At 42.2% G+C, this 19,932-nt stretch overlaps 7 protein-coding genes across 8 annotated transcripts; 2 read left to right on the plus strand and 5 right to left on the minus strand.

The window, feature by feature from the left end:
• Positions 1–24: 24 nt before the first annotated feature.
• Positions 25–2,217, minus strand: LOC129582212 (ER membrane protein complex subunit 4-like). The gene is made up of 5 exons (XM_055473705.1): positions 1,944–2,217; positions 1,697–1,844; positions 1,214–1,367; positions 379–536; positions 25–275 (listed from the first exon to the last, which is right to left on the minus strand). Exons 1-5 carry the CDS (start codon positions 2,027–2,029, stop codon positions 243–245), a joined length of 579 nt encoding a protein of 192 aa, XP_055329680.1. The 5' UTR covers positions 2,030–2,217; the 3' UTR covers positions 25–242.
• A 138-nt stretch (positions 2,218–2,355) lies between these two features.
• Positions 2,356–3,811, plus strand: LOC129583292 (39S ribosomal protein L17, mitochondrial-like). The gene is made up of 2 exons (XM_055475088.1): positions 2,356–2,882; positions 3,365–3,811. The coding sequence occupies exons 1-2, from the start codon at positions 2,554–2,556 to the stop codon at positions 3,642–3,644; spliced, it is 609 nt and encodes a 202-aa protein (XP_055331063.1). The 5' UTR covers positions 2,356–2,553; the 3' UTR covers positions 3,645–3,811.
• A 70-nt stretch (positions 3,812–3,881) lies between these two features.
• LOC129583479 (small nuclear ribonucleoprotein Sm D3-like) lies at positions 3,882–4,886 on the minus strand. Its single transcript, XM_055475310.1, has one exon. The coding sequence runs from the start codon at positions 4,639–4,641 to the stop codon at positions 4,228–4,230; it is 414 nt and encodes a 137-aa protein (XP_055331285.1). The 5' UTR covers positions 4,642–4,886; the 3' UTR covers positions 3,882–4,227.
• A 342-nt stretch (positions 4,887–5,228) lies between these two features.
• Positions 5,229–10,211, plus strand: LOC129582384 (DNA excision repair protein ERCC-5 homolog). The gene is given in 9 exon segments (XM_055473930.1): positions 5,229–5,815; positions 6,219–6,554; positions 6,836–7,236; positions 7,439–7,843; positions 8,030–8,406; positions 8,409–8,473; positions 8,579–8,792; positions 9,001–9,461; positions 9,679–10,211. Coding segments are annotated over 9 exon segments (3,069 nt in total). The 5' UTR covers positions 5,229–5,332; the 3' UTR covers positions 10,006–10,211.
• Positions 10,100–11,357, minus strand: LOC129583385 (uncharacterized). Its single transcript, XM_055475201.1, has one exon. It carries the CDS (start codon positions 10,897–10,899, stop codon positions 10,486–10,488), a length of 414 nt encoding a protein of 137 aa, XP_055331176.1. The 5' UTR covers positions 10,900–11,357; the 3' UTR covers positions 10,100–10,485.
• A 1,255-nt stretch (positions 11,358–12,612) lies between these two features.
• LOC129582632 (transmembrane protease serine 5-like) lies at positions 12,613–15,828 on the minus strand. Of its 2 annotated transcripts, none has more exons than XM_055474230.1 (3): positions 15,274–15,828; positions 14,444–14,844; positions 12,613–13,404 (listed from the first exon to the last, which is right to left on the minus strand). In XM_055474230.1, the coding sequence occupies exons 1-3, from the start codon at positions 15,632–15,634 to the stop codon at positions 12,622–12,624; spliced, it is 1,545 nt and encodes a 514-aa protein (XP_055330205.1). In that variant the 5' UTR covers positions 15,635–15,828; the 3' UTR covers positions 12,613–12,621. The 2 variants fall into 2 exon arrangements, with proteins under 2 accessions (XP_055330205.1, XP_055330285.1); XM_055474310.1 differs by having other exon boundaries at positions 15,270–15,380.
• A 1,697-nt stretch (positions 15,829–17,525) lies between these two features.
• Positions 17,526–18,989, minus strand: LOC129583561 (cystatin-A2-like). The gene is made up of 4 exons (XM_055475435.1): positions 18,831–18,989; positions 18,248–18,356; positions 18,051–18,155; positions 17,526–17,892 (listed from the first exon to the last, which is right to left on the minus strand). The coding sequence occupies exons 1-4, from the start codon at positions 18,839–18,841 to the stop codon at positions 17,764–17,766; spliced, it is 354 nt and encodes a 117-aa protein (XP_055331410.1). The 5' UTR covers positions 18,842–18,989; the 3' UTR covers positions 17,526–17,763.
• Between the last annotated feature and the right edge of the window lie 943 nt (positions 18,990–19,932).

Raw genomic sequence — 19,932 nt, forward strand, 5'->3', positions numbered from 1 at the left:
CAGGTAAGCAATGACAAGTCAAAATCAACAACGAAATAAATATTTTTAAAAATCTCGGTACAGACGTAGCGCGTATGAAAGAGACGCGTATACTTGAGAGTTTGCAGTCTCTTCATACGCACACACGATTCAACTTTCACTTGACGAAGTTCAGACAGTAAAATCAGCGATAATGGGAGCGATAATTTCAAACTGACTGTAATTATGTCATCAATTTAGTTAATATGTCTCTTGTCTGAGTGTTACATATTCCCTCCAGCCAAATATTCCACTCTCTGCAAAAAAAAAACATTTTCCTTAAGCAAAATAACATAAGAATACGCAGTTGCGTCAGTACATTTTATCCGACTTGGAGAGAAAACAAAAAACAATCCGTACCTCCAAGGGTTTTTCGAAAGACAGCCAGTCAGACGGTTGCGTCGGCAGCAGTCCCATGGAGTTGCATTTATACACAGCCAATCCCAGTGCCACGATATTCCCCAAGACGTACACGAGTTTCTGAAGGAACGAGTTCCGCCCCTCGATTTGCTTGAATGCTATAAAAAATGGAGTCAATGATATCGATTATCAAGTAATTTCTGGTCAAACTGTAACTGCATATTGCAACACGAAATGTTATTAATTCAAATTACACTATTCAAACTATCTATCTGTGAGTATGTAATAGAATTTCGGGTAAAAAGGAGGATACTTTCACCGAGTCTAGCCATAACGCACATACACATAGCCTACACAGGTGCACAAAAAGTTAATACAGTTTACAATACATATAACAGAAAGTGAAAGTTACGCACAGTCGCACATTTAAATAAGCAAAACTACGCAAAATTGTTGCTACCAAATAACGACTTGGACTGTACAGACGTCATTCAAGTTAGTATAAACTTCAAAATCACAAAAATTCGTATCATGCGTAGTGAGCACACGTACTTTGATGCAAAAGCAAAAAACAAAGCAAAAAATTTGAATGCAAAAAACATCTGGTGATGAGGAATGACACGACCAGCATTTGGAATGGTATACAAAGTAAAGTGATTTTACGAGTTAAGTAATGTACACTGTACTTAAACGTAAACGGAAATAAGTTATCCACAGACCACAGTTGACAAAAGTCACAAAATAATTAAAAACAAATTTATGAAAGACATCCAGTAATTCAAGTGGTCGACCTCACCATGAGTTATGTAAAAACAGCCATCAAATACAAACTTACTCGACTGCGCAGAAATAATCGCTTTCACCGGTTTGAAGAACATCATCACCACCATCATAATGGGAAAGATGGAGATGGCATTGCCTGACATCCACATGATGAACAGATTCATCGGCACTTGTTTGATGGGCGCCAACGCGATATCCCAGGATCGCTGTAGGAATACACAAACTGTGACAAACATATTACGTCATCACCCAAAATTTAAAATACACCGTAAAGCGCTGGCTCGCATTTAATTAAGAAAATAATACATAATTACATAAAAAACAAAACAAGTAATTCATTGATGTATCTGGGCACCAGGAAGGTTGGAATTATTGAATTATCCTTCGCCAAAATAATAACTGAATTCTAGAAAATTATAATTCAGAGTTAAAACTACAAAACCGCTAAAAGAATAGAAGTATACGTAACAAGAACGATCATTAAAACAGAGCCCAAGAACCGAAAAGCATATTATACCACAGACGTGCCGCGTACCTTGACAATTAATTCCGGATCGATACCTTTGGACTGAGATTCGGATGAGGAGGAGAAATTGGGATTGTATCCCACAGGATTAGGCAGGTCGGGACGGTTTAAGGGGGGCAGATACGCCACTTGGAACAGTTTCTCCGGCTTGACGGCGCTATAACATTCGCGAATTTAGTATGGAAATATAGGGAATAGATAAACTGTGAATCTGGGAGATAGTAGGAGAGAGTTAGCTGTTAGTTCCTGCTCTTACACCGTGGTGATGGGATTGACTGAACCGCCAGCAGCTGGCTTCTTCGGTTTCCCTGCGGAATATTTGGCTGTAGTTGCCACTGGCATTCTGGGAGCTGTTCAGTAATGAGATCCACGGATCAAGCAACTCACAATCAGATGGTTAAAGAGAGACTTCAAGAGAATTCGACAAAATCAGCCAACTTTATTAGGGAATTACCTAAACGTCACAAAAGCAAAACTGGAGAATTTTAATTTGCCGTAAAATTTAAAGAAGGCTGCAGTCACTTGTGTAAAATGTGACAAGTGAACTGAAGTGTGAGTTCCAGTTTTCTTGTTTCCGGTACATAATGGAACCATTCGCACTGGAAGTTGTTAATGGAACTATTTGCAGTCACCGGCAGTGGAAGTCGTTTATTCTGGTCGCAGGGAAATACAAAAAATTCAGTTTTATTATTTTTACAATTTATTTTGACTTTTCGCTAACTGTAACGGAGTAACCGTATCTTCATGCTTTTTCGATTTTTGGTGAAAGAAACTTTTTTTTGGTTAATAACGGTTATACAAATTCTGTTTCCGATATTCGCTGTTTTAGTTGTGCTTTCATAGACTGTTTTATCACTTGCGGCGCCATGACAGAACGACTGCGAGTGCTCGTCCGACCCCGACATGGCCATCTGAGAGCCAGGATCAACAAAAAGATCGAGGATGACATTGTCTACATCGATCAAACAGGGGCCGACCGTACGACCCAGCTGCGGAAGCTGGTAACGGGACTGTTCCGGTATGAGCGCGTGGAGACCCATCCGCATGTGGCCCTCGAGATGCAGGGCTACGCGGAGCGGCTGGTGCAAGAGGCGCTCAAGTACGGACCCAACCACAAGCCCACCATGGAGCTCATGGACTTTTGGATGAACGAGAAGGATCTCATCCATAAGGTCTTCAAAGTCTTTGTTCCCAGGTAAACACCTACCTCGGCAACCGATGTTCGGCGCCTGTGGATCTGAACACGCGTAATTTTTTGTATTTTTAGATTTTTTTTATTTTTAGGTTGCAGAATTGCAGCAAATTGAGTTTTGAATAAATGATGAAGCACTGAAGTTTGTTCCAGCTTTAAACGTCTTATTCTTTTTTGTGTAAACTTTGTATCTGCTGTTTCGCAAAAATAAAAAAAAATTAAAATTATGAAAATGGTTACTGGGAACTGGAATGGTCTATGATTCTATAGTCTAACTTTAAATTGGTAATTATTTTAATTATCTCTGGAGTCAAGAAACTCTGGTAATGTACTTACTGTACTTACAAATATGATAATACGTTTCTTAAAAATTTAAATGAGTTGTTCTTATCGTTAAAATTTATTTATAGCGTTCCAGTAATCTAGTTCGTTTTATGTTTATTTTCGTTCTTTGTCTTCTTATTTCCCTATGGTTTTGTTTCTAGATACCAGAAATTCGACGCTCCATACACCAAACTGCATAAGATTCCCATGATGAATAAACAGAAACAACCGATGATACGCGGCGTATTGGAGATGAAAGGGAATCCGTATCCACCGGTTGAGCCGCATCCGCTGCAGAACCGAAACTCCCTGGCCAACATCCTCATCGCCGAAGCCAAAAAAGAGTATTATCTGCGGAAGCTGAAAACCCCGGAGGAAGTGAATAAAATGCCGCCGGCAGAAAATCCCACCGCGACGGAATCTACTCCGTCTTCCGCATAGCGGGCTTGTTTGTTATGTATGTATAGTAAAAAAGAATCTAGTGGTATGACATTCTGTGTTTGTTTTTTAATTCAGAAATTTGGTGTGGAATTGTCAGGCTGCGTTTATGATTCGTCGGTTTGTTGGATGCAAAATAAGCACTGAAAACCCGTTCCTTTTGAAACTCTACGCAGTACGAGTACTTGATATGTTCACAGACTTGAATCCTTGATTCACCAAATATCCAAACCTGCGTACAACGCATGATCCGCGCATTGACCGTTAGCGGAATTTATTTGCTACAAATTTCATTCAGACAACAAAACCAAAAGCATTGCCGTTCTTAATTCCGCTCGAGATGAAGAGAACGCATAGCAGTATATAATTACATTACAATTGTTACATTTAGCGAAAGGAAAAGAAAACTGTTTTAAGACAAATGAATGCCGAATACAAATTACCACTGGAATCCAGGAATATTCTCAACTTTCCAAGTGGGAATTCCGTAAAAAATACCCGCGCTGATCTCCACGCCACGCGAATCCCATAAATCCAGGGAAAATAACATGAACAACAAATGAAGATCCTTCAGTGCGAATGTGAATTACATCGGGGGCCCGCCGCCACCCCGTCCCTCGCCGCGACCCCGACCGCCCCGCGGCGGGAACATCCCGCGGGGTCCCCGCGCCCGTCCCCGGCCGCGCGCCGCCTGCGCACGCAGGATGGCTGACTTGCCCAGGCCGGCGCCCTTGGTGCGGTCCGGCTTCTTCAACATCGGGGCATTCTTCAGCATGTCGGGCAGGATCATGAAGCGCACCATGGAGCCGCGAATGAAGACGTTCTCCAGCTGCGACACGCGGCCGTCGCGGTGCGTCACGCTGACCTGCGTCATCTGGCAGTTCATGTTGTCCTCGGCTTCGATCAGTTTGCCGCGGTACACTTCGCCCTCGTTGGTCTCGATGGTGATGATGTGGCCCTCCGCTTCGTGGAGGATTTTAATAGGGACGCCGATCGACATGATAGGGAACTGAAGCGAGTGATGCGCAACGGCGCTGAAGAAAAATGGGATAATCACAACGCCAGATGCCACTCAAGAACAAACAGAAACCGTAAGATTACGGTTTCTAATACGCGCAGTTTTTTCCTCCGATCAGTCACGCTTTATAAAAAAAAACGTTGCAGAAAAAACGGATCCTAGAAACTATACGGTAACTTTGATTTCGCCGTTCTTGTCACTTGTGCGTTGTGCCAAGCAAGTGGCGTACGTGCAAAACTAAAAAGCTAATGCGTTGATACAACGAACGCTCTGCTACAGGGTCCTGGTCGGACGCGATTCCATGCCAAATAGCACTTCCGGTGAACCATCGAAACGTTTTAAACAACCTAACAACTTATTTTTTAAATTTTTCTAAATTTTTTGACTCGCAAATGTACTAGTCAATTTTTCTGTGAACAATAATGTACCGTAACAAGATGACAACGCCGAAATAGAGGCTTGACTCATGTTTCGTAAAACATCGTTAAATCCAACCGTGCGACAGCTTCCCCGTACGGCTGCGATGACATCAGTAAGTAGTTTTGGTTTTGTAGTTGTGCATTTTCTTGTTTGAGCGGCCAGACCAAATCACAAACAGAATGGCATTCTTTGCTTGAGCGCAGTTTCTTTTCAAGATCTTCCAGGACGCCCGTAATGATTTCCCTCTATTACAATGGGTGTTCTAGGATTATGGCAGCTGCTGCAGTCCACGGGCCGTCTCGTGCCACTGGAATCACTGGAGAACAAGACGCTGGCCGTGGATGTCAGCATGTGGATGCACCAGGCTGTGCGGGGTGTACGGGATCGTCGCGGCATCGCCGTCACCGACGCCCATCTTCTGGTGCTCTTCAATCGCATCTGCAAACTCCTGCATTACCGCATTAAACCCGTCTTTGTCTTCGATGGGCCGGCGCCGGTGGTCAAGCAGCGCCTGCTGGAACGGCGACGAAATGCACGGGCCAGCGCGCAGTCTCGCGCGGAGAAACTGTCGCGGAAATGGCTGGAGAATGTCGTACAGCAGCAGGCGGTTAATGAGGCGCTGCGAACAAACGGGAAATCACCGGTGAAAGTGCGGAAGCCTAGTCCCAGTAAACCGCCTGGGAAGTCGCCACGACGGGGGCGGAAAAATGACGAAGAGGCGAACGAACTGATAGAGGTGAATGGAATTCTGCATTTTTTTCCTCGTTCTTTTTCTGTTAGGATAATAACGTTTAGTATTAAGTACAGTTCAGCTTCGTGATTAAGTTTTTTGTTCGGTATGTTATAAGGAAATTGTGTACTATGGAAGCAAATTCGATCCGTGCAGGATTAAGTAAATTTGTCATAATTTTACCATTGAAATAATTATAAGAAGTAATTAGTAATCCGAAGAATTATGGATGTGTTAGTATTAGTAGTCAATTTGTTGTTGTTAATGACCCCCTCAAACCTAAATTAATTGCAGTTATAAAATAGTAATTAGGTGAATTTCCCAACGCATTTTATGGCAGTATTATACAGCCTGCAGGTCTACTTTTGATGATTTTGATTTGGAAAATGTAGCCAGTGTATTTTTATAGAATTTACTGGAAGCCGAGCAGGATCCGTCAAGTGATATGTACGCTTTACCTCCGATGCCCGATGAGGAGCCTTCTTCGGCTGACTTCGATACTAGCACGGACGAAGACAGCTCCAGTGATGAAGCCGATAATCTCCCCTCGACCGGTATCAATCCTGAGCGGTTTGACATCGAATCGGAGGATTTCAAGGCACTGCCGCCGGAGATCCGCTACGAAATTCTCGTTGATCTGCAGGCGTCGCGTCGGCGTCCCTCCTGGAAGAATGCCAAGCAGCTGCCAGCGGAATCGGATAAATTCTCCAAGTTCCAAATTAATCGTTTGTTAACTCGCTGCCAGGTAAATTAAAGGAAATCATTACTCTAGTAATTGAGTGGCGATGGATTATTGTATGGGATTACGCGTACAGTGCTTCTAAAGATGGCTTTTCCTGCCAGCAACGAAGTAAATCAGTCACACGTACATAGGTATTGGATAGTATGTATGTATACGATAATACGAACATTTTGATCTTTGAACGTTCGGACTTCTGTTGAATTATAGCGACATATTTTTTTGAACTCTGTTTATGTCCTTTTTTAGACAGCCTGTATTTATTATAATCTTTACTTACTTTATAGGTACAAGTTGAACTGGATAAGACTTCTCGTGAGTTAAACTCCCATCGTACCGGCCAGATCTGTGATAAAATTGGAGACGGCTTGTCGGATGGAACTGCATGCAAAGTGATCGCACAGCGCATCGTGTCGGAGGATTCTGCGCATTATCTTCTGGTGAAACGACAGCCTTCCGCGACGATACAACGCTCTATCTCATCTGGATCGCAGAATTCTTCCGAAAGCTTTACTGTGGTGGATGAGAAAATGACCGAGGAGAGCAATAACGACATTTCGCTTCTTCCGGAAAGTGTGAGGAAAATTCTGGAGAAGAGCATTGTTCCGAAGGAAGCGCCCACGCTGCCTGATCTGTTTCTCGAAGAGATGGATGGGGATGAAGACGTTCAGATTACGGGGCAGTTTGGGTGGGTTTGAAATGTTTGTGAGAATCAGGGCAGTTATTACTTATTTTATTAAGGGTCATTGCTATTACTGTGAGTGGAAAGTGGAAAACACAATCATTTGCAGTATCTATGCAGTCCAGCCGTTTGGCGGTATTATGAACTTAAATTCATCCAGAAGTACGGTGATTATAATTAAATTTTATAAATTCTTGATTTTTTCCAGGCCGACAGAGAATACCGTCCGCGTGCATACCTTCGCCAACGAAAGAACCGTAAACAAGAAGTCCAGATCGGTGGTTGTGTCTAAAATTGTTGCGCCTACGGAGATCACTGACGGTAAACAACCAATGGAAGTGATTGATATTGAAGCGGACTCAGCGGATGACATTGTTGTTATTGAGAGCGCTGACGATATTCCCAAGAAGAACATGCAGTCGGCAAAACCCATTTTACTGGACGACGATAAGCCGAAACTCTCTCCTCCGGTTACTGCCGAAATAAAGAAGAGCGAAAGTGAAAAACAGCGTTCTGATGCGCTCATTGCCAGCATAGCTTCCGATAATTCAGATTCTGATGGAGATTTCGTTGAAATTTCGCCTGTAAAGGAAACAGATCTGGGAAAATCCAGGTATATAATTCTTTAATTTTTCCAGTGTAATTTATTGCAGCAGTTTTTGAAACATTTTCTGTCGTGAAACTGACGCATCAAATATTTAGATGGATCGTTTGTTTAGTGAAATGGGCAGTGATTACATATAATGTAAAATGTTTTGGAATGTAACAAATATTACAATTTTTGCGTTTCCTGAATTAGGGAAATGGAGCCGAATCAGCCGATGACGGATGATCTCGTGCAGTATTACTCGCAAGCGGACTTCAGCGATTTTTTCGACTCTATCCCGCGTACACCGAGTCCACAACCGTCCACATCGCAGGCTATTCCCATATCTCCGGTTAACATCCCCAGTCCCAGTCAACTTGTGAAACAACCGCCGATCTTCCACAAAGAAGACGAGGATGCGGAAGCCGTCCATGCCTTCCTCTCGGTGCCGGAATTTGATCTGCGAAAACCAGCAAAGTCAGTGGAAGTGGTGGATCTCGAGGATGATGCGCAATTTGACATGGCGGAGTTGTCGGTGGAAGAACTGCAGGGTTTACAGGAGCATTTAGCTAGCGAGGGAAACAGTTGCGTATGGAGCAGAAGAAAGAGGAACGGGTGGCGGCCAGTGTCACGGAGCAGCTGCGGCATGAATGCCAGGTAAATCCTAAATCTCCGTATGGGTGTGACATTTTGAATTGTGGTTATTGCCGGTTTGGTTCTGAATGTTTATTGGTTTGTGTTGGTATGCATATCGTTTTTTAGGAGTTACTGCGATTGTTTGGAATTCCTTATATTGTCAGTCCCGGAGAAGCTGAAGCGCAGTGTGCCTTTTTGGATACGACCAAACAGACGCACGGAACCATTACCGACGACAGCGATGTGTTCTTGTTCGGCGGGCAGAAAGTGTACCGCAATATGTTCCATAAGCAGAAAAACGTGGAATATTATAATGCCGAGGATATTGAAAAACAGCTGGGTATGAATATTAAAGCGATATTCGGGTGCAACTGTAAGGAAAGAAGTAGAGCAAATGGAATTTAATAACTCATAGAAGTATAGAAGTAGTGCTGATAATATACCTACTTCAGTAATTGAGAATGTAAGGTAATGCGCGTACATTTGCATGAACTGAGTTTCCTTCTGCTCATCTTGCGAGGTGATAAATTAGAACATGAAATTTGCAGGCTTGGAACGTGAGAAGATTATTGCTTTGGCGTTACTGACCGGAAGTGATTACACGGAAGGTATCGAGGGCGTGGGAGCGGTGCGGGCGTTGGAGATTCTGGCTGAGTTTGGCGGCAAAGGATTGCAGAGTTTGAAGAGCTTCTCCAAGTGGGTCAAAGCGACCGCAGAACGGCGCAGCAATGGTGACATCCGTCCAGAAAATCGTCTGCGTGCGGCATTATGTCAACTACCGGTGCCCGAAAACTTCCCTGATAAGCTGGTGGTGGACGCGTATTTGCAGCCGGGTGTGGATGAATCCAAGGAGAAACTAAGCTGGAGCGCACCGGCGCTAGATTTACTGCGCGATTACACGCGACGGAAATTCGGATGGGGCAAACAGAAGGCAGACGACGTGCTGTTGCCGATTATTAAACGATTGAACACGCGGACGACACAGACGCATCTGGAGAGTTATTTCAAGGTAAATCTCAGTTCCATCAACTTTCCGTATATCAAAAAACCTTTGCGTACCACTTTGTGTATACGAGTATACTGTAAAAGAATCCAAATTTTCAGATTTTTTTGCAACCAAAATTTTTATGTTCATAATGAACAGTTAATTTAAATTTGTCTTCACATTTTTTTGGTAAAAATCCAGTATTCCGTGTTAAGATGTTAACGTTTTCTTTATTAAGCAGGTGCAACTGCGCAAGCCAGCCGAAAATCCAGTCAGTAAACGCGTCGGGAACGCTTTGAAAAAAATGAAGAGTTCGGAAGAGCTGAACATCGAAGTGACGCAGAAGAACACTAAACCAAAGAAGGGAGAATCAGAATACTTTCCTGTATCCACCACTGAAAAGCGTCGAGGAAGGCCGAAGAAAACCGGAACCAAGGGAAAACGTCAAAGCGATGCTGGCGCGGAAAGCGACACGAATGAAGCATCCACCTCAACGACAACCAAAGCCTCCACAAATGTTAAACGACGGAAAACTAGCGCGAGTGCGTCCCGATCGAAAAAAGCCTGAGTTTGGTTAGCCTGAATGCGTTTTTATTAACTTGTAAGAATAATTTATATGTTCTTGATTAATTTATTTAAATCTCTTTTTTCGTAGCGTTGAATGATGGTTTTACTGCAGTATGCGCTTGCATGCCTTTTATAATAATTTTATACACAAAACGAATGAGAATTCATATACAGAAACAGTAACTTAGGTGAGATCTTTGGTCCCACGATAATATCATCCCAAAAAAAAGGAAAAAATCCATCTCAATCTGAGCGATGAATATCACATACACCGAACGGAAAAAGCAACAAACGACGTGCAGGTAATCTCACGAAATCCATCACAACGGCAAAATCATGCTAATCTTCTAGGTCAAACAGAATAAACGAGATCGTAATGAGCAGGATATGGAATGGTGCGAAAACCGAATTTAACAGTAATACTTGCGAATTTCGAGGTACAGGGAATTCCAGGGTCGCGCAGTCCGACCCCTTTCCGTGATTAATTCTCGTCATTCTCATCCTCAATATCCAGAATCTCCATGGAATGATTCTTCTCATCGATGACGATGCGCTTGTTCTGCTTCTGCAGGAACTCTTTGACCAGGTGCCAGGAATCGAAGAGGCTCTCCGGATCCTCCCAGGTGGATTCCGCGACGGTGTAGCCTTCCCATTCCACCAGGAAGTACACAATGTACTTGCTGGGATCCTCCAGGGACATGCAGAATCGGTAGTCCAGAATGCCCTTCACATCGTAATGATCCGTGCCGTGAACGTTGCCCTTCTTCGGCAGGGGGAAGGGGCGGTGGGTTTGACGGGGTCGCTTGGCAGGTTCGCTGGCCGTGGCGGACCTGCTGCGTTTCTTTGGCTGTTTCGCGCCATGGGCGACTGCGGCGGGAGAGCTCACGGTGTCCATGTTAGCGGGAGTACAAACGAAAAGTTAATGGCAAGAAAAGTAGTAACAGACAAGCAGTAAGAATCGGGTAAGAACAGTAGCAACAAAATGTTTAGTAAAATCGTGAGCTGATTTAAGTAAACAAGTTTTTTTAAGTTAAAAAACGCGCAGCTGGGCCTGCAAGAACGAAAGCCGTTCAGTTCCAAAACAAGCCGGATGTGCTTCACAATGCCATTGGAACGGCTTGTGTTGGAAATGGATGAAAGAAGGGCTGGCAGCTAATTTATCGTCAGTTTACAATTTACATTTATTTTCCCGTTTTTACTAGTATCGAAGAATATTTCGTTTTTAAGAAATTCAGTACTGTACTACAATAAAATCCAAAACTACGAAAAACGAAGTACGAATTTACGAAACCGGAAACAAATTGATGAGCTGTGATACGAATACAAAATACTACAGTATATCCCGATGCAACAAACCCGGATCCCATGCATACGAGTACTGCGCATTAGGACTGCATCAGCACTCGACGTGCCAAGCAGACAACGTGATAGCAAAACGTCATGCACACTTAATTATAGCAATTAAAAATGTGTGCTGAACCGCGCGGTGGACAGTGGCACTGGAGAACAATGGATCCGGATGTGAAACTGTGAAATACTCGGTTCCGTCATAAAATACACTGTACTCGTATTTCACATCATGATCAGTTCTTGGTAGTGCAGTTTAATTAAGCTAAAGTGTGATAATCTTAAGCAAAACGGTCTTATGTAAAATTAATACTATTTTGTGCTGCTGTACGAATCTTTAATGGCGGTATCCGCAAGTACTTTAGGTAGGTACCTACTTAATGGCAATCGCGCCAAAATTACTTGTCACTTTATTTAAGTACTGCTAGATCGCAAAACTGCTATATGTACAGTACCCGTAATATACGTCGGCACTCTGCGCTTATACAATTAATTTGACCTTTACTAAATTTGTCAGGAGATGTCTGTGGGGACGCTGAACCGTTAAACCTTACCGATGTGAGTTCTTTTGTAACTTGCGATTTTGTTTAGTTTTGTATCGCGATCTTTTAATTATGAATGCAACACTATATAGAGTAGTAAAGACTAATGGTAAGGAGTCTGCATTGCGGCTGTGATACTTATATTATATAGATCTGTAATATCATTACAGAAGCTTATACGTTCTTCGCTTCCCTTACGATGTACAATCGTATCATTAGTCCAGCAAGAGAGCTTGTATCTTCTGCCTCCTAATAAGATTTGCAAGATCCTAAATATTGCAGGACGAATGGGAAGATTTGGAGCACCTGCAAGCCGAATGGCGCGTCTTCTGGCCATGTACGAAGAAATCATGAGGTCAAATGCCGCAAAATTAGCTGCTCGTCAGCTTGCGCGCACTACCCGCAATCCGAAGAAATTTTTGTGCTGCACGATTATGTAAGATGGATCTGAGTGACCTCACCGATAGAGCAGCGAATTGCTACATTTCTTAATTCTTGAGCTTCGTCTCCAACGCCTTGTTTCAAATTTGCTCGGGATATTAATGTTTGCCGTTAATAGATGTACCAAATCTTTAATTATGTAATTTGTCTGTGCTGTTTCTGTCGCTTTTTCCGCAAAACAGTTTGTTAATGCATTGGATCTGTGTTAATAAAATTATCCCTGAACCGCGTAATAATTTGCATCTTCAGAAACTGGAATGCTTGATTGATTGGCGTTTAATACAACCTCAAACCATGATAGTCACATCACCTAACGGTGCCGTATTAAAAATCCACGGCAAAAAGCGGGCCACCTTTGTATACAGTCCCCCGAGGCCGGTGGCACAACCGGTCCCACTAGACACAATCCCCGCTAGATACTGCGTCCCCGTCGTGGCATTATAGCAAAACAACGGGCCCCCACTATCCCCCTGACACGAATCCTCCCCCACCACGCCCCCGGCACACAGGAACTGACTGAGATCCGTCCGCTCCCCGGTGTTCGACTCAAAGTACGAGCAGTTATCATAACTCGGCGGGAGGATGGTCTGGACGACGTACTTCAGCGGGATGTTGACCCGTGGGTTGGTGACGTTCCCGAATTCGGCGTCCACCTCGCTGCCGAAGCCGGAGGTGATGCAGCGCTCCCCCGGCGGCGGCACGTGCCGGTTCAGGCACAGTTTACAGGCGCAAGCCCCGTGCACCCGGAAGTCGATGGGCTCCTCCAGGATCAGCAGGGCCACGTCGTTGTTGAAGGTGTCCAGGGTGAAGTTGGGATGGGGGATGGCCTGAGCCACGCGGTAACTCTGGTGGCAGCCGGCCACGACCTCCGGGAAGGGGTTGTCCCCGTCCACGGTGCTGTGCGTGATCACGCCGATGTCGACGAAAACGATGTTGGCCGAGTTGTTGAAGGCGGCCACGGTGGTGTCGATCAGGCAGTGGCTGGCGATGACGATCGTCCACATGCCCACGATACTGCCGCCGCAGCCGTAGGTGAAGCCGGTCGTCAGGTCGTAGATGGTTACCGCCACCTGTGGTATACAAAATAAAAGAAAAATCTCTGACATACCGTACAAATTGTTTTTCGAGTCACTTATGTACCGGATAGAATTCAAAATACAAAAAAAATATATGAATGGAATACGAATGGCTAAAAAATTACATGGCATTCTACCGTTTGGAAAAGAGTATCAGATTTTTCAAAAAATTTGATATTTACAAAATACCCAGTTTAATTTTTTCCAGTCTAATTCTGATATTTGAATACTATTATTTATTTTACCATTACTGTGTTATTACAGATACAACATTTTAATTAGTGCGTGTTCAATGTTATTTCGCTCATTTTCCCCTTCTGTTAAATGATACGCAATATTCCTGTAGGTTTACGGTTTCCGGGTTTAAAATCTTGCTATCTGTAAACAGAAACCGTAAATTTTCAAGAGGTTGAAACGACTGGTTGTGTCTTTAAATATTAGTTTCGTACCTCATAATCCGAAGAACAGAAACCTTCTGTTAATGGTTTATGATTACGATTACGAGGTACTTACTTCAGTTACTTGTATACATGAAGTATGGAAAAAACCGGTAGAGTAGGGAAGCAAAACTTTTGAGGATCACCACATTACACCTGGTTCTGTCAAAGCTTAACTGGGAAACTAATTTCCGAATGTGATTCTATAAACAAATTTTTATCAAGATCGAGAAAGAATTGTGCGGAACAGGAAGTAAAAAATTTGCTAAACTAAATAATTGACGTGGTTTAACTAGCTAGCTACGATAAAAGTGCAGTCCCTACGTACGAAATGCATCACCGAAATCCATTCGAGAGTTCGCGCACGTTTATATGTACTCGTACCCCGCGCGGCGTTAATGAGGCGCTGATCTCTACGAATGACACATGACCCATGGCTATTTCCTACCTGTATCATTGCGTACAACTATCCCAAAATATATTTTGTAAATATCTTATGTATTTGTATATATTAATATATTTGCTGTTTGCATATTTAATGTATATGTTTATGTATATTTTATCCAAAATTTAGGAGAACGGTATACGTTACTCACTTGCCAACACAAGGATCCGCTCCCGTTTGGCGCATCAAACCCGCCCACAATAGTCTGGGCAATTTGGACCCGGTTGGCGTTAGCGTGGCCTTTACGATGGCGTACCACACCCCGCTCCGCGCCCGGACGCAGTCGTACCCGGCGAAATGTCTGGCGTAGCTTCAGTTGTTCGTAGCTGATGTACACATTGGGATCACCGTTGGGAATACCGCACTGCTGCTCGCGCACCGTAGCACGCTGTGAATTGAGAAATTCCGGCGCGGCAGCCGGTGGAGAAGTGGGTGCGCCCGTTGGGGTGGCCGGTGTATAGGAAGAAACAGGCGACTGCTGTGTGGAATATGCGGACGGGTAGTTGTAATAAGAAGACGTGGTAGCTGACTGTTTGGCTGCTCCGCGCGCTGCTATAATGTTTGGAGTTACATTGCAAAACATTAAAATATTTAAGAGTTCACATTTAAAAGTACTGCAGTGTATCATGTAAATACGGTATATGAAGGCTATTAACTTGTTACTGCTACAGCTAGAGATCATCTCTGATAATATTTTTTTTAATTTTAGTATGAACATAAAAGTCTCTAAGGCAACCGCCCATGGCAACATTACCGTTATCACACAATTATTCGTGTGGTTGATACACGTATTTACACAGTATTTACTACCTCATATCTATAGAACATATCTGTATTGTACACGCGGATAATACTAGCACAGATTAATAATTGTGCCGTAATTTCGCACGATTTCCGAAACGCATTCATAATTTTTACGCCTTTTTCGTCCGATTACATTTGAGAACATTTTAAAATTTATGTAGTGCTGAGCTTACTTACTGGCACCGCTGTCGCTGGAGCAACAGAAACTCCGTTCTTCCCCATCTGAACCGGCACTCGCTGTACAATCGGCTGATGTGGACACCTGTTGATCTGCACAACGGGTATCCAGCTGACTGAGCGGCACGCAGATTCCGGTGATATCGCTGTTCGCGGCATCCGCCGATCGGCATGTCCGTTCGATAACACCTTTCTGCGCAGTGAACGCTACATTAGTCGGTGCCTGATCCGCGGTGGTGAACAATTCCGGGACGGTTTTAACACCCTGTTTGATGGGCATATGACGATGACGTATTACAAAACCGGAAACCAGTGGGGAATATATGTAGGTAATTAGGATAATTATAGATAGTGCAGCCATAACTACGCAAGATAATCTATTTACAGCATTAGACTATGGTAATATTTTTACACTGTACACGGTATTGTATACGATGCAATACTGCATAATTGTAAATTGTTTATTGCGGCGCTGCTCTATCATACTAATGATCTGGCAGTTTTGAAGAAAGGTCAACGATCACACTGTGAAATTGCCGTGAAAATTTCGATGGCGTGAGCTGTCTTTCAGCATTTAATAAAACGGAACAAAATGACAAAAACTGAATATAAGCACGTTATATGCATTTCAACAATTAGGCGTTGTACCGAAAGTCTAATGGATTCCGAACGGACAACCTTGATAAGTGTTTTCAACACGATCGTTTGCAGTATAAATGACAACCTTCCCTGTTTTGTTTCCGCAAGAACTTCTACGTACTGATATACCGTAGTATGGTAAAGCTGCCTTTTTGTTTGCCATTCCGAACGCGGATTAGAAAATCTTTTTCTAGAACATTAGTGTATCTTTTATACCGTATGAACGAAGCACTTGTACATAAACTATGTACGCGCTTAGCATTATTTAAGTACTTGCATATAATACCCAATAGGCAATAGTACACCAACAATTATACGAGCACTACATAGTATCATTCAGTTATTCGACATGCGCATGTTTTGTTGCATTTTTAGGTAAAACAAATTTCGGATAACACTCGCACCGCGCTCCAAAACCTTCACACCGTCCTTTCTTGTACAATTGTCCATCTGGTGCTGTGCAGTTGGTGCAGTACTTGTTGCTCAAAGCATCTCCGGCATTCCAGTCTTTCCCCTTTGCACAGACACTATCGGGGTCTCCGCATTTGTCGGCATCCGCCTGGTCATGGAAAACAGCCAGAACAAGGCATACAACCACCACGCACAATCCACACACTGCCTTCTCGTGCTGATGGCGAAAAATAGGTTGATCTGAAAATGCAAACTGGTTAAAAAATATTATGTGAAGCGTCGACGACCTTTCTTTGCGTGATCCGGAACACTTATATAATCTATGTGTAATTGTGTATGTGTAGTATATCTACATTTATATAAATGGTCAAAGTCTTTGCTGGCGGCCTTGTATAAAATTTTACTCGGCCGATATAACCTGCAGGAGATACTTGAACATACATTTCTGCCATTATTGGCATATTTTATTGGCAAAAACAATCGTTTTCCCGTGAATGAAAACTATTTGAAATTTTTTATAGTTTTTGTAGTGACTTGCATTTCTAGCAGTAAGTGTCTACGAGTATGTGTACGCAAGGCGGTTTGGCCGATGGGCAACATTTTACGAGGTGAAATCTACATTGTTAATTTTGGCCAGTCAGCTTAATGGTCTCAGTCTGATGATGCATTTTTGGTGTTATTCACCCTTATTGGCGCGAAGAAATTATTATTTTAAATTAGTGAAACGTGTCGACACGACCAAGGATCTAGAAGGCTTCATAAAGCGCTTCTGCAAAACTTCCGTTCTGGAAGTTATCATCCAAGTTTCGCGGAAAGCTTTTGATATTGGAGGTATAGATACATCCATAGAGCGGTTTACTAAACAATTCCTGCAATATATACCTACACAGCAACACAACAGCTATTTGTACTTGTACAAGGCACCAAGATACTGGTACTAGTAGTAATCATAAACTTGAACGAAATACTGGTGTCACGATATTTACAGTATATACGTTATTTTTTCAAAGGTAAACTATTTTTTTGTAGGTTATCACTGTTGATGAATTTCCAATCTACACGGTCGATGGACATTTTTTAACCAACATAAATAAAAACAACTGACAATTAAGGTGATTTTACGACATATGCTAATACCAAATAAACTTTGTATGGTATTAATTCTTCAAAGATAGAAATTAAGGCTCATCCTTTAATAAAACTTGTGTGATAGCTTCGGCCAATGTGATCAACATGCCTCTTTAATTCTGCGTCGATCATTCCGCAGTATATACATAGTTTACACGTCCTTCCGCCTTAATTTTACATGTGTAACCCAACGAAATTTCTTTTAAAACGGGCATACGAATACGTCATACAGTATATATGTTGTACACAATACTCGACGTCGACAGCTGTTTCCTGTAATATTTTTTGGAATTATATGCATAGCCGGAAAATTTAATCAAAGTAGTTCACTGGATCGGATTCTTTGGCGTTCTTGATGGAGGACACGCTCACTTTGCCTTTGAGATCCTTATAGATGCGGACATGGATGACCTTAGCGTTTCGGGATACGCCCACACGGATCTGTGTAGGATTAAAAAATCAGAAAAGAACATTGTACGTAACGAAAAGAGATATATGTACGCGCTATCGGAATATAAATTTGGAGTGTTTTCCCCTAAAAATTTCATTGTACAAACAAATAATACCGGTAACTATTGCGTACTGATTATTGCACTGACCTTAACGAAGTAGTTGGTGCCGGCGACCACTTGGGTTTTATACGATACGGCGATCAGCTTGCTGTTAGCACTGATACCGGCCTTGGCAGCGATCTGGCTCGATACCTAAAATAAGATTTTATATCACGCATGGCGTCCTAAATTATTATACAAATTAATAACTTCTGTTAGGCAGTGGTTAAATAGTTTTTACTTACGGAATCAACCAGTTTCTGCACTTGTTCATCAGCATTCTTCACTTCACCCGTGCCGCCAGGTACGCCAGCCACTACAAGGCCAACCGCCAAAATAGCTAACAGGCTGATACTGAAAACGTGTAAAAAAATTAAGCTTAGAACTGCATATATTATGAAATAAAAACGTAAATAATTTTCTTATTTTTACTGTTCGTCAACAGTTTCTGCTGAAAGTGCCGAAAGCATGTTCCATAAGTAATCAACATTTATTATATAACCTTTTAGGTTTACTATAATATTGCATTATCTTCTATAAAACTGTACGCATTATCTTATATACTCTGTATGCGCAATATGTATTAATGGATATGAGAGGGATCGTATGGTTTTGAGAATAATAAGAATGCAATTTTAACAGACTGTTGAGTGTTGACACGAAAAATTAATACGTATATGTTTAATTACAGTATCACAAACGAATAATCAAAATATTTTGTACAATGAGTGTACACCATTTTACCACATGACCTTCCATTCACTGTATTATATAAAGACGAATAATCATGTTCGGTTACATAGTTGAAAATCTCATTGAAGTACTTACATGCGAATCATGGTGAACTGAGCCGTGTAGTAGAGTGCGCGTAAAAATATAATCAACGCTGGTTAAAGGGCACTGTCGCCAAACTAATTTTTTCCACCCACATATTCTGATTTTTATACAGTCGGCATGCATTCCTGAAACTGCACCACCTGCCCCAGGTGAGATACTTGTATATTTGTATGTCTGGATGAACGGTTTTGATCACACACCGGCAGCGTGTTTGACAGCTATTAAAGTGGTATCTCCGTATTAAAAATTTAAAATCGAAGATTTGTAGTGTGATTTACTGTAAGTCCGTGTTCAGATGAACCGGGTTACTCATTATAACACGAACACCATACAGTCCAGTAATTCCAGTTATGTATAGAACGTGTCATGAGCAACAACAACAAGTCAACTTCGATTTCTTATGTAATGCGAAATCTAACTTATTGTCAAGTTCGAAGTGACTAATTATCTTCTGATAATACCTCTATGATGTTGCATGCAGTTACAAGTGCAGCGATAAATGCTATAAATTATATATCTGCTGCGTCAAAATCGCCGACTTTTCATAAATCAGTTTTATTTAATAAAAAAAGTTTCTCCGTTAGTTCCGTGTGCTGGTGTTCCTATGATAGATTGTACTTCCGATTCCGCAGAAAGATTATTCAGGTGGCAAAAGTTACAGCTATTAAATCAGGAATTTTGAACTGCTACAATACCAATATACAGATAGCTTAAAGTTAATACTACAGACTGTGCATGTTTTTGGTTGTTTACCGGCCAGCCTGATGTCAGTATCAAATTCTCATTCTGTAAATAAATAACGCAACAGGTTAAAATCAATGTGTCTATAGTCCATTCAGTTTCTGAGCGAGATAATACCAGCAAATATGTAATTCTGTAATTCACCACCGTAACACTGTTCCAGTAAGAAACTGTACCGCAGCGTTTTTGTACTCGCAAAGTGCTTCTCCTCCTCACATTGAGGAAGTTATTATAAGAATTTTTTATAATTAATTTCCAATCAGTTAATATTAGCTGATGGAATCAAATAGCCTACATTAGGTTCTGGCATTGCTTAATGTATGAAAATAAAGACAAACGCTGTGGGCGATAT

Source organism: Paramacrobiotus metropolitanus, unplaced genomic scaffold, assembly GCF_019649055.1.
Source record: "Paramacrobiotus metropolitanus isolate TYO unplaced genomic scaffold, Prichtersi_v1.0 Parri_scaffold0000001, whole genome shotgun sequence".
Classification (NCBI taxonomy): Eukaryota; Metazoa; Tardigrada; class Eutardigrada; order Parachela; family Macrobiotidae; genus Paramacrobiotus; species Paramacrobiotus metropolitanus.

Coding starts and splice junctions, on each gene's coding strand:
- LOC129583479 (XM_055475310.1), bottom strand. CDS start 4,641: ATGTCGATCGGCGTCCCTATTAAAATCCTCCACGAAGCGGAGGGCCAC.
- LOC129583292 (XM_055475088.1), top strand. CDS start 2,554: ATGACAGAACGACTGCGAGTGCTCGTCCGACCCCGACATGGCCATCTG. Junction 2,883..3,364: donor TTCAAAGTCTTTGTTCCCAG/GTAAACACCTAC, acceptor TTTTGTTTCTAG/ATACCAGAAATTCGACGCTC.
- LOC129582632 (XM_055474230.1), bottom strand. CDS start 15,634: ATGGCTGCACTATCTATAATTATCCTAATTACCTACATATATTCCCCA. Junction 14,845..15,273: donor CTCCAGCGACAGCGGTGCCA/GTAAGTAAGCTC, acceptor CAAACATTATAG/CAGCGCGCGGAGCAGCCAAA. Junction 13,405..14,443: donor GCGGATCCTTGTGTTGGCAA/GTGAGTAACGTA, acceptor TGTATACCACAG/GTGGCGGTAACCATCTACGA.
- LOC129583385 (XM_055475201.1), bottom strand. CDS start 10,899: ATGGACACCGTGAGCTCTCCCGCCGCAGTCGCCCATGGCGCGAAACAG.
- LOC129583561 (XM_055475435.1), bottom strand. Junction 18,156..18,247: donor TGCAGAAACTGGTTGATTCC/GTAAGTAAAAAC, acceptor ATCTTATTTTAG/GTATCGAGCCAGATCGCTGC. Junction 17,893..18,050: donor GCACCAACTACTTCGTTAAG/GTCAGTGCAATA, acceptor AATCCTACACAG/ATCCGTGTGGGCGTATCCCG.
- LOC129582212 (XM_055473705.1), bottom strand. CDS start 2,029: ATGCCAGTGGCAACTACAGCCAAATATTCCGCAGGGAAACCGAAGAAG. Junction 1,368..1,696: donor ATCCGGAATTAATTGTCAAG/GTACGCGGCACG, acceptor GTATTCCTACAG/CGATCCTGGGATATCGCGTT. Junction 537..1,213: donor GATTATTTCTGCGCAGTCGA/GTAAGTTTGTAT, acceptor CATTTTTTATAG/CATTCAAGCAAATCGAGGGG.